This window comes from Epinephelus fuscoguttatus, linkage group LG8 (genome assembly GCF_011397635.1).
Source record: "Epinephelus fuscoguttatus linkage group LG8, E.fuscoguttatus.final_Chr_v1".
Lineage (NCBI taxonomy): Eukaryota > Metazoa > Chordata > Actinopteri > Perciformes > Serranidae > Epinephelus > Epinephelus fuscoguttatus.
This window is the reverse complement of record NC_064759.1, coordinates 34,822,428-34,835,506: the sequence shown is the minus strand read 5'-3', so window position 1 is coordinate 34,835,506 and position 13,079 is coordinate 34,822,428. Positions and strand designations below refer to the sequence as shown.

General features: G+C 40.8%; 1 protein-coding gene across 1 annotated transcript in view; it reads left to right on the top strand.

Moving 5' to 3' along the window:
• The window catches only part of LOC125893281 (proprotein convertase subtilisin/kexin type 4-like), a 207,295-nt gene that overhangs the window by 177,075 nt on the left and 17,141 nt on the right, over positions 1 to 13,079 (top strand). The window contains exon 16 of the mRNA XM_049583852.1: positions 3,023 to 3,208. Within this exon, the coding sequence (XP_049439809.1) occupies positions 3,023 to 3,208 (186 nt within the window). The remainder of the gene's footprint in view (positions 1 to 3,022; positions 3,209 to 13,079) is intronic.

The following is a 13,079-nucleotide window of genomic DNA, read 5'->3' as shown; positions in this document are numbered from 1 at the left end:
AAAATCTAAGCTGGCCGTTAGGCTAATTTATGCAACATAAACATGCTTAAGCTAATAACTGGTGACAAGCAAAAAAAACAATTCTTTCGTCCCTGAACCTCGACAGTTATTACTGAGATGAAGTCGATATTTTTGTGAAATCATCTTGTCGTTAATCCATGTTTCATGGCTGTTTGGAGAAGTTTGCCTTCAGGGCTTTAAGCCAGATAGTCCTGATGTTTTAGGAAACATATGATGGTTTGTGTTAAAATGAAAACATTTCAACCAGCAAGGACTTTCTGGCAGAAATCCCTGAATGGTAGCTTATCCCATGTGCTGTTTTATGTGTGCTAGTGGAGTCAGTTTAAAGTTTAATCTTTTATGGCCCAAACCATAAATGTAAGGTGTGGCAACTTCCTCTGTAACTGACTGTGTTAAATGGGCATATAATATCATCTCATATCTGTCATAGGCCCCTAAATCGCCTCAAAACCGTATCATGGCAGACTTTGTAATATCAGCAAATATCGTACCGTTGTCTAGAGAATTGATATAATATTGTATCGTGATAAAACTGGTGATTTACAGTCCTATAAAATAAGCCATGTGACTGTTAGCCCTGTCACTGTGTGTGACTCTGTTGCAGGCACGGAGCTCACACAGAAGTATCATGATAAACAGAGAAAAGAGAGAGTGGGCTGAACTGATCAATACACTGCACAGCGCTACAGTGAAATGAGATTTTACCGGTTCTATATAGTTAAATTTGCTGTGAAGTTGTGGTGATTGGGCAAAATTGCAAGGTTGTGCAAAACTCACTGGGATTGGCTGAATTTGTGTTGCATCCTGGAGAGGCTGATGAATATGTTATATCTTGTTTGTTTAATCCGTACCAAATAGTCTCACACATACCCCCTGTTAAACCACAACTTGTTGTGACTTTACAGGGTTTCCAGTCTTTATGATAAGTTAAGATAATTGGCTATGGGTTTATATTTAAAGGACAGATATGAGAGTGGCATTGATCTTCTCATGTTACTCAGGACAAGAAAACAAGTAAGAATTTAAGAATTGTGGAACTATTCCTTTAAAATGTGTAAATGGTCATTTTTCACCAACAGTATAGATATTTTCTTGTGTACTTGTATTGTGGTTCTGCTGTAAGCTGCCTCTTACAGCCCTCAAGTGTTTCCTCCTGATCTCGACATCATACAAATTAAGACATCAGTGTTTTGAAAACTTAACTTCTGTCCACAATCAGGGACGCTTTTTTCATACAAATCGTTTTCGTTGTTTCTTTGTCATGTGATCTATCTGAGAATAGAAGAGATAAAAAAGGATCATATGTAATGATGATGTGTAATGTGTTGGCTGTGTCATTTGCAGAAAATGGCAAAACTGTTTTCTTGAGTACAGGCACATACATGCAAATGTGTTTATGTTTGACTGTGTCAGCAGGCATACGTACTGTGCGTGTCTTTGTACGTGCACATTTGAGTTTGTGCGAGTTATCCGTTTGTGAGTGTGTTGTGTGTACTTGTGAAATAGCAGGAGAGAGAGAGAGAGAGAGAGAGAGAGAGAGAGAGAGAGAGAGAGTGTGTCAGCATGTAAATTGAAAAGGCTTCATCTTTGCGGCTCTGCTCCCTGGCAGAAAGCGTGGGTCAGGCCATCGCTGCGAGGTGTGATTGATGGACGTGTTGCCGTGGTAACACGCTGTAAACAGGAGCGGGCTGTCAGTCTTTTTGCAGCTTGGCGGCTCTCTCTGCGATGTGCCATTGTCACACCAGATGTGCTGCTTGTGATGAACAGGGACAGGGAGAGTGTTTACTGGGTGGGAATCATGGGGGTGGGGGGCTGGAGGGGTTGCATGTGCGTCTTTAAATCATTTAGCTAATATTCCCCTCAGCCACTTTTTTCACCGTGTCTTCTCTTTCTGTGCCCTACTTGTCTTTGTCTTCATCTTTGGGGGACAGAGGACAGATCATTGGTTTGTCCATCTGTGTGACATGTACAGTATCTCAGACAACACTGACTAGATTTGCATTTAAACTTGGCAGGTTTACCGTATTGGCCTAATCATCTGGGTGTCACACATATTAATAATGATCACCAAAATCCAGTGCTTTTAGTGATTGGTCCGAATTGGTGTTGCTTCACATTTAAAGGCATTGTTCATATTTTAGGAAATATGCATATTTGCTTTCTTGCAGAGAGTGTCATGAAAAGATTGATGCCACTCCCATGTCTGTACACAAAATATGACACTAGCTTTCTTTAACACAAAGACTGGAAACAGGGAAACAGTTAACTGAGCTCTCTATCTACAGGTAACATAATCTGCCTAGCAGCACGTCTAAATGTCACTAATTAATGGGTAATGTTTTGTTTATTTAAATTGTACAAAAACCAAGTGTAAAAACAACAAAATGGTTTTATGGGGGTGTATGTACAGGACTATTTCTTGGCCGGGTGCAGGAATTTCTTGGAAACTTGTCGTCACTGTAGAGTTGCCATGCAAACAGTACAGCTGAAAGTCACCAAGTACAAAAACTAAAAAATGTTGTTTTCACGTGTTTTTTATATGGATTAAACAAACCAAACATAACATTTTAATTCGCCAAGCTAATTACACAGCCAGCATAGTTGGTTTCCACGTTGTCAGTCATTATACTAAGCTAAGCTAACTGCTTGCTGGCTCTAACCTTATAGTTAGTGTACAGACATGAGAATGATATTGATTTTCTTATCTAATGCTCAGCGAGAAAGCAAATACGTCAAATGTCAAACTATTATCTTAGGTAAAAATGCAGGTTATCAGTAAGTAAATTGTGTTTAAATGACTAGTCTTTATTTCACTAAGTTCCCTCACATTCAGTAAACAGCCACAGGGAGCCATATTCTGATGACCTGAAAGATAACATGTTTACATGTTGTTCTGTCTCTGTCCTCCCACCTTGTCTCTCTTGTTTTCCCTATCTCTCTATCAATCTCCTTGTTCACACCTCTTTCCTTCATTTATTTTCGGCCACCTGTCTCTCACCAGGTGAGAGTGAGCATCAGCACCGTGTGTCGCGGCGACCTCTCCATAAGCCTGGAATCTCCAGCCAGTACTGTGTCATTGCTGTTGGACACACGGCCCAACGACGCCTCCACTGCTGGCCTGAAAAACTGGACCCTGATGACGGTGCACTGCTGGGGGGAGCAGCCACGAGGCCTCTGGACCATCAAGGTGAGAGAGAAAATGTACTTTCACCGCTGCTATCAGCTGTCCTGCTTTTTATTTGTAGTTTTTCACTTTTAGCAAAACTAGCGGCACCTTGCTACACTACACTAGATACATTTTGTGTTTAGTGGTAATTAGCAAATGTTAGTATGCTAGACTAAGATGGTGAACACAGTTAACATTATGCATGTTGTGCATCACCAGATTAGCATTGGCATTGTTAGCATGCTGATGTTAGCATTTAGCTACTGCACCTACAGCCTAATAGAGCTGTGAGCATGGCTATGGATCCTCAGCCTGCTTATTCTTGGTTTTCAGTCAGTGTTAATTACTGTTTTATGCTGCGTTCACTAGCAGATGGTAGACAGCAGACAGAGAACCCCTTTTGGATGGCACAGGAAAAACAAAACATGCATGAGGATATGTTGCAGTGGTGAATATATTAGATAAGATTATTTTATGTAATTATTGTAGTCATGTCAACTAATTGTTAAGATTGCCTGTGCTTTCACCTTGTGTGAAGGAGCCATATAATATCTGTTATAAATTCCATAACAGAGGAAGGCAAAAAGTTAGAATATTTTTAACTTTGAACGGCAATGCCATCAACTGTTAACAGCCAGCCTCAACAAGAAGGCACTTTTATACTCCCTTTAGCAACAAAAATAGATTTGGCTGTTTAGTTGTTGTAAACGTCACTGCCCTCATACTACCATGCATCGTTTATGATAGCATAGATACAGCCAGAGACAAAAGCTTTACACATCAACAAACAAGGCGACTTTGGAGGTCATAATATCGTACCATTACACGGGGGGCAGAGTTGTTGACAGCCGTGGTCTGTGATGCCTTGATATACATCCCGACGTGTGGATGGAGAATTCTTTTCACTAATTTCACGATATTCACGGTATTCTCCTGCAGTCGTATCCATCTTAAAGTCTGCTACACTGCCTCCACGATCTCTGGTGGTACTGCTCTGTTTTGTCTGCATCCATAGGCTCTCAGAAAACATGCACAAATACGGAAAAGATGAACGCAGAGTACGGATAGAAGGCTACGTCCGACTGTACCTCTGTATCTAACGTTAAGCATAAATGAGCCATAACACTGAATGGTTACTCTAAGCTCTACAAAAAGTAGAAATTACCATAAAAACATTTCATTCAGCTAGGTTCTTTGCTTGTATATCATTCAACATGGCCTCAAAATTGTCAGCTTTATTGGCAAATCCCAGTCCTTTAATATGACTTTGAATTTGGTGAGGAATTTATACTTCTCCTGCATCTCTCAAGCGATTGCTAACTCAACTAGTTTACACAATGTACCAAAAAATCTTCTTAGCAAAGCCTCCTATACTAATTTTCACATACCCTCCTGCAAACCATATTTCACATACCTTCTCTCATGATATAGAAATGAATTGCTCTGCTTCACATTGTCCCCTTCCAGTAGCTGCGGTGTAGAGAAGTTTAAAAATAGCCCAGCCCAGCACAGCTCAGCTCGGTTCAGTTCATTTTGCCACAGCAATGTGAATCATCCTCTACTTTCATCTCCGAGTTTCAGCCAAGCATGGCAATCTTCATTTTCCTCCCCGCACTCTTCTTTTCCTTTTTTCTCTCATAGATGTGCTGATGTTTGATATGGTGGAAGGAGCTAAAATGGAAGGGAAATTAAGACTGGAAGGTTAAGTAACCTTGGCCGGGTTTGACAGACACAATACTGCCGACGTCTGATTAGAATCCATACTCACAGACAGTAGCGCGCTGAGGTCATTTACTGTATATACGTGTGGGTGGTAGCAATTGGGGAGGGGGGGGGGCTCTGTGTGTGTGTGTGTGTGTGTGTGTGTGTGTGTGTGTGTGTGTGCGCGCGCGCAAATAGGCATCAGTCCTTGTAAACAGTTGGAGGTTTACAGAGAAAAAGCTGTGAAGATGAAAGACACCCACCCCCTGTCCTCTATCACCTACCTCTTCCTGCACACACACACACACAAACACACACACACACACACACACTCTTTCTCTCTGTCTCTGTGTCTCTCCCACGTCCTCGCACAGATTTACTGTCCCCTCTGTGACCAATTACCAAGGCCCAGTATGTCGCAGAGACGGGGAGGAAACACCGTGAAGCCGAGCCACATAACGACGCCGCTGCTCATTACCGGAGGGCCGAGACAAGTCACCGCAATGCTCGCAACACGAATTAACACTCACATCTTACATGCCGCATGCCTTAGCACACCGCTAATCAGCACATACACACACACTGATTGGTTTTTACGCTGGTTGTCAACTTTACCATGGATTGGAGAGAAACATCTACACACACAATCACAATTACAGGGCCCTGAAAATAAGACGTGTTATAACGCTTAAAGTCAACACAGGGAGGAGCAGAGAGAGAAAAAGGACACACACACACACACACACACACCTAAAACAGAAACTTACATGGTAAAATCTCTCCATTTCTAAATTGTTATTAGGGATAATGTCATATCATGGGTCACCCAAAGTTTAAGTCCACCAATTGTCCCATTGAAGGAACGTGTAAGGACTATTCTAGTCACCTGTACAAGTACAACAATTTGATGTATCATGGTTCTTTCATCATGGCATGCCAGTTAAATCTTGAAATGACACACAGAGAGAACCAGAGGACAAGACAAGAGAGACAGGGGACACACAGGACTAATAGAAAAGACAGAAGCAGGGATGGTAGAGAGTGAAGGGTAAACCTTAAAATGGAGGGCCTGGGAAGAGACTTTAACTGGACTATCTGCTGGATCAGTGTTTAAAAACTCAAGGGCAGCAGAGGAGGGGGTAGGGGGGGTCTGTGGAGAGTCTATATTGATTCGTCATGATGACAATTGTCAAAGAGCGCTGTGGTGCTGCTGGAATAAAAGCGGGACTGAAGTGAAAAGGGAGCGACTGTTATGGCTCAAGGCTCGGCTGACCTTCCAGCGCTGTGAAGGAGACGAGACCACGGGGCTGGAAATACACACTCTCTCTCTCCTCTCATATCTGCTCTGTGCTCGCTCTACCATCTGTGGTACCTTAGCTCAACTCAGTGCTGTTTATCAGAGACAATATTGCAGGCAGTATTGCACAATATAGAATGTGCTTTTTTTTCCAGCACTGCACAGTGTGGATTTAAACTGCAATGACATAACTATATAGCATTCGAAAAAAATAATATATAATCATTAATATCTATGATAACTATTAAAGATCGTTCATAAGCAGTGTCCTTGATCCTGCTTTATTCTTCCTCTCTTTCTTGCTCTGTCTGTTATTTCATACTGTACTTTTTACCTTCCCTCTCTCATCTCTTTAGAGCATTTCTGTCCTCATGTGCTAAGAGGTAACTTTATACTGCAAACTGGAAAGTAGGGATGCACTGAATATTCAGTAACCGAATATATTCAGCCGAATATTGCAAAAAAACCACACATTCGGTATTCCGTGGAATAAGTGAAAAGCAAGGCCGAATAATTTTATAATTAGTTTTATGACGCAATCAAACAGCGTGCGATGACAGACGGAGTAAAATTTCGGTAGCGTGGCGATATTTCAAAGTGTTCGAGAGTGATAGAAGAAAAGTGGTTTGCAAAGAATGTAATACTGAACTATCTAGAGTAGTGTTGCAGGGTATACTGGTACCAACGGTAGACCGCAGTACTAAAACACCACTGTACATATGATACCATAATGTTTGAGTACCGTAGTACTACGGTACCTCAGGTACCAGTATTGTGGGATAAGTTCAAAGTCCAATCACACTTTAGGGACTGTTCTTTACTTGTCAGGGGAGGAGGGTGGCTGGTTGATTTTTGCTTGATTTTTATTTTATTTATTTATTTTATTTTGATCTCCCCTATGTTAATCACTTATTGATGCTGTTTTTGAAGTATGAATCAGTCAGTAAGTAATTTATTCCATTGAAATATCAGTGATGTATTATAGAAAAGTGATTTATCTTTTTATAAATGACAAAAGGCACATCTGCCTATTTTTTGCTGTGGTATCGTGATACTACTCAGAACCATGATACTTTCACTGGTATCATACCATGGGTCCCAATTTTGGTACCATGACAACACTAATCTGGAGGGGGTTCATCTGCAAAAACTAATGAAAAACTAAACAATGGCATTCGGTATTCGGTACTCAGTATTTGGCCAAGCGTTTAATTTTATTCGGCTTAGGCCACAGATTTTCATTTCGGTGCATCCCTACTGGAAAGAAATGTTACTTAGGATTTTTTTAATGTAATATTTTATTGCAGTGAGCACCAAAGGCTAAATTCCACTATTTCTCCACCGTATGGGTGTGCAGGCAGAAATATAACAGATAGGGCTCTCACGGTGATGGAATTTTCTCAGTGGTGATTAAAGGCCTTTGCACGCTCTGTTTTTTTGTGGATGTGTTTTTTAAATCTGTCATCCAAAAAAAAAAAAAGATGCACACTGATTCTGATGCGTTTTATTGTTCTATTCAGTGTAAAATTCACAATACGTGACAAAATGAAAAGACACATTTCCTCCTTTGTCTCTCTCCACTGGAGTTACCTGTCTGGCTGTAAACACTCCCTCCCTGTCTTGCATTTGGCACCGCAGCTGCATGAGGGGCGGAGCTGTTCTCCCTGTCTGTACACATTCTGTGTGCGGTCAACATCCTCCTTCTCATCATCATTATTCACCTGAATATTACTATCTGACCTGTTGAACGTGAAGCTATCTGAATATAATTAATACCCTGTTCCTCTGTCTTGCTGTGGCTGTGTCCCGCTGCCACATTTGCTTCACTGATTCTTGGTCAAACAGCTCTCTAAAGGCTTCTGATGGATGCGAAAAATGCAGAAAATCAAACCTGTTTTTATGACGGACAAAAGTTTTAGATTCAGTGTGCAAACATGATTGCCACAACGTGAGGTCATATTTATTTTTAGTCATGCAACAATTTTGGATGAAAAAAATGGACTGTGCATAGCCCTGAAGGGTGGCTCAACAGTCTGCCATTTTTTTGTTGTTTCTACAAATAAGTTAGTTAGCAGAAGCACGTAAGGAGAGAAGACAGACCCACCGGTCTGTGTGGGTTCGGTATTAACTTCTCAATGTGATGTTACAGTTGGTCTCTGTGATATTTGTCCCGCCCCTCCTCCACTGTGATTGGACAGCTAGGTACTGAGTGAGAGTGACGAGTGGCCCCAGCCTTTTACCCAAAGCTGAACATTTTTCAACTCTCAGCAACTAGAAAAAAAACAAGTGTGCAGCGCTCAGCACAGAATAGATGCTCAGCACCTCGTCACACTGCTGGCGTTTGAAGCAGAGAGTAAATACACGGTGCTCCCATGAAAAAAAAGAAAAAACATGAACATAGCGCTAGCGGCAGTTGCTTGCCATCCCCTGCAGTTGGCTTGTCAATAGCACAGTATTGTGATATCACGTTTGTTGCAACGGCCCTGCTCAACAAAGATTTAGGAATATCTCAAAGTCTGTGCACGGAAAATGAAAACTATTTGCATTATTAGAGTCCATCAGAGGCAAGATGAAATGCCTCTTCTATCATTTGAATAAACCAACTCTTTAATTGGTGATGTGACTCTGGCAGCATTTCTGCATTGTTGTGCTAAACACAAAAAAACACACAGAAATATAAACACAGATGCATTGCCCTCTCTTTTACCCCACCTGGCTCCATGCTGCCATGCCCAGAGGGATTGTGTGTGTGTGTGTGTGTGTGTGTGTGTGTGGCAGGGTGGCAGCGGTCTTTGAGCAGAGATATCTCTGATATCCCAGAGGACTTTGAGACTCAAGCTGACTGTGACTAGTGCTGCTGTAGGAATATAATGGCACTATTTAGCCTGCAGCACTGTGGCCACACACACACACACACACACACACACACACACACACACACACACTCTCACACAAACAGCCACTCTCGCAGGCCGTGACTGACGGATCATATGTTTACCATCATCATCCCCGATGCCCCATCTGGAGTCACCTACACAAACAAACACACAGTGACAAATGGAATAACCAGCAGATAACTCTGGAGTTTGATCAGTGCCTGCAGCCAATAGGAAACATTAATATTAGCCAATCAGTGTTGGGATGTATATGATGCGGTTTGTTTGATATTCCCTGAAGAAATTATTTAATATTACCCTGGTTTTCTGTAACTTAAAGGGACAGATCACACCAAATAAAAACATGCATAATTCTCCTCTTACCTGTAGTGCTGTTTATCAGTCTGGATTGTTCTGGTGTTAGTTACCAAATGTTGGAGATATCGGGCGTAGAGTTGTCTCCCTTCTCTCCTATGTAATGGAACTAGATGGCACTCAGCTTTGGTGCTCAGAGCGCCAATAAATATTTCTGAAAAACTCAACAGCGATGTCTCTTTGAAATCATGACCCGGTTTCTCAAGAATACACAGACCTTGTTGTGAGCAGTTTCATGCAGGTACTATTTTCTTTCTGCCAAACTACACCCACCAACTGTATCACTGCACAGAAGGAAGCGTACATCTACTGCTAGCTCACCTGGCACTGCTGAACTAGCAAACATTTCAGCCCAGCAGAGGGGGACGTCATTAATGTTTACATCTCGCGCTGTAGTGACCATGAGCCTCTCGTCCATGATTAAATAGACAGCAGATATATTACAATTTATATCTTTAATACTCTGGAACTCGCACCAAAACAATCTAGATTGATAAGTAGCATAAGAGGTAAAGTGTAATTTTTATTTTGGGATGAACTGTCCCTTTAAAGTGATCCTAATAAGACATTTAGATATGATTCCAAACAAGTATACCTGAATTCGTTTTATATTTATTGTTCATCCTGAGTTATAGTAGGTGTTGTGATAGGCAATCTGGTTTCTACATGTTCAACTAACTTTCCCATATTTAAAGATGTTATTTAGGTTAAAGATGTAGAATAACTATTGGTAGTTGTAGTGCAGAATTATCAGTATCATTGTTAAGCTTGCAAATGAACATATTTCACTCAATTCCTACAAAATATATCTAAGTACAAAGTTAATCAGTGCACAAAACATTCAACAGTCTACTAGATGCTGTACGTACCTCTGCACCCTTTATAATGATGGTAATGTCAGGACATTTTGAAATGACAATGTTTTATTTGTTTTAAGACATGTTAACACATTTTTGATAATTTATTCCATTAGCTGGTTGTTATGATCCACACTTAGCACAGGTACAGTGGGTGTTAGTGCGGGTGGTTACAGCATACTAACTTATGACTTACTAATTGCAAAACTGATGTTGCTACTTTACTTTTATAAAGAGTGAAGTGTGGGAGTGGGACTTTGTGACACAGCATTGTCCTCTATTTGTAATCCATGCTGAAACTGAGACAACTAGAAGTGAGGAAAACAGAAGCAGAATGGAAACTTTTAGTTTTAAAGGGGTAATGTTACTTTGGATTTTCTAAATGTAGTGTTATTACTTTTAAAGGTAATGATGTACTATGATTCTTTACTTATAACAAGAAGTACCTCTTACAATTGGTAAACAATTGAAAACACACTTTACCAGCACATACAGTAACTAACTAACTCACACACAGCATCAAGTCTGGCACACACACACTGTCGAAGCCTCGGTAGTTGCTACAGTTGAAACAAACTCGCACGCACATCCTCACTAATGTGTACTTTCAGCTACAAACACACACACACACACACACTCTGGCCCAAGGTGGATTTCTAGAGGTGCATATATTTGCATATATCTGCATGTTTAATGAGTTTTGGGAGATCAAGCGATCCGAGCGGCCCTTTGTGGGTATTTCTTTCTTTTTTTATTTGTCTGTGTGTGCGTGTGTGTGTATGTGTGTGTGTGGAGGGGGGTTGGGTCTCCATGTAAATATCACCCACTGTGTGTTGGCACCCGTCACAGATGGTCGGGGGCGAGGGCACCCTGTGGGCACAGGATACCTATTTCTGTTTGTCTGCGTGCTTTGTGTGAGACTGGGAGGCACAGAGAGTGTGACTCTGTGTGTGCACGCTTGTGTGTGTGTGCGCGCATGTGTGTATAGTTTGCACTGTAGCTGTTTGTATGTGTCATGTGCACTCTTTCAGTGTGTTCTTGCATATGTGTGTGTGTGTTGCAGAATGTTCGTTTGTGTAATTGCATCTCTGTGTGTGTGTGTGTGTGTGTGTGTGTGTGTGTGTGTGCACTGTGACACTGTAGGTATCTGTACATCTTACCTCTGAACATATACGCATGTTTTTGCAATTCAGTCCATATTTGTGCAGTGTGAGTGTGCATGTACACAATTTAAACGTTTGTGCTAATGCAACCCTGTGTGTAATACTTCACTTGTTTGTGTCTAAGTATGCTGCAGTGTGTGCGCGCCTGAGCGTGTGTGTCTCCCAGCATGCAATGTGGCCATGATGGCCCTGTTTTGGATGATTGATGTGTTGGAGGGATCAGCGAGGAGCCCAGGTTGGGCCAGAGCCTCAGTCTGACACACTGCTGCTTCCCTGCTGCTTTACATATGTAGACACAGCAAGACTCCTCCTCCCCTCCCATCTGACTCTGCCTCCCGCTCCAACACAGCCAACGCTCACAGGTTCCTTTTTAGGGTTTTATTTTGAAGCTTCTCTTTTTTCCATGAAAGTAAGTGTAGTGAGTACTGTGTGCTTTTCTGGCAACTTCCTGTTTCACATTTTACACCAGATTGTCAGTACCACATTCTGAGGTGCCGTGGGTGAAGGTAATAAGGCTGATTTATTTATACTTTGCCAAATAAGTTTTACCTCTGTATTGTCTTATTGCCAGGTTATAAAGAATTATAATAATTTATCTGTTTCTGGTAGGTGCAGGGTTGCGTTCTAATGAAACATTTACATATGATACACACAAGTACACCTGCTTTATGAGTATTGTTTATCCTTATTTCTCAAAAGATTGTGACGGTCTATATGCTTTTCCACCATCACAAAAATGTTGGTGTAAACAAAAAATGTTTGTCGATGTTGTTACAATCATGTGTCATAAGTGAAATTTATGATAATATCAGCTGCAGAGAGAACAGTATCATTATTAAGTTTTTAAGTCTACACTCAAAAGAAGAAATTGTAGACTACTAGACAACACATACAGTATTCACCTCATTTTAGGATAAGAATAATGTAACAAGTAAAATGATAAAGTTTTTTCCATTTTGGACATGTTAACACATTTTGACTAACAACTCTTGAATCAAATCTTATTTTAAAATTCTCCTCTTTAAGCATTTTTTTTCTCATTTTTTTATTGGGAACAAATGTCATACAGAAATCAAGCTCAAGGCACAAATCTGTGTTCCACAGTTATTTTTCCCCTTTTTGGAAACGGTGTGCTATAACAGGAACAAAGCAACACCTTCCTTCCACTTCCCACCCACCCTCAAACTTAATAAAAAGAATAAAATAATAATAAAATAAATAAATAAAAACAGACAGACAGATATATATGCAGCTAAATTAAGTAACCAGACCACAAAAAATAAATAAAATAAAATAAAATAAATAAAATGACATAAAACAGGGAGGTATGTCCGATAGGAGGGATGCTCAGGGTGCCCACCTCACAGGATATAAAGAATCAGTTGGGATCCAGAAAGGTAAGAGTGTTTACATACAAGATGATAGGCTGCCATCTTTTGTAAAAGTAGGCAGTCGAGCCTCTGAGAGAATATTTCACCTTTTCTAATGACAGAAAGGACATTAAGTCATTCAACCGAGATGTAGGAGAAGGAGGGTTAGGGCTCTTCCACTGTAACAGAATTCGTCTGTGAGCTATAAGCAAAGCAAAAGCAACAACATCTGAATTTTTCCTAGTCAGGCTGG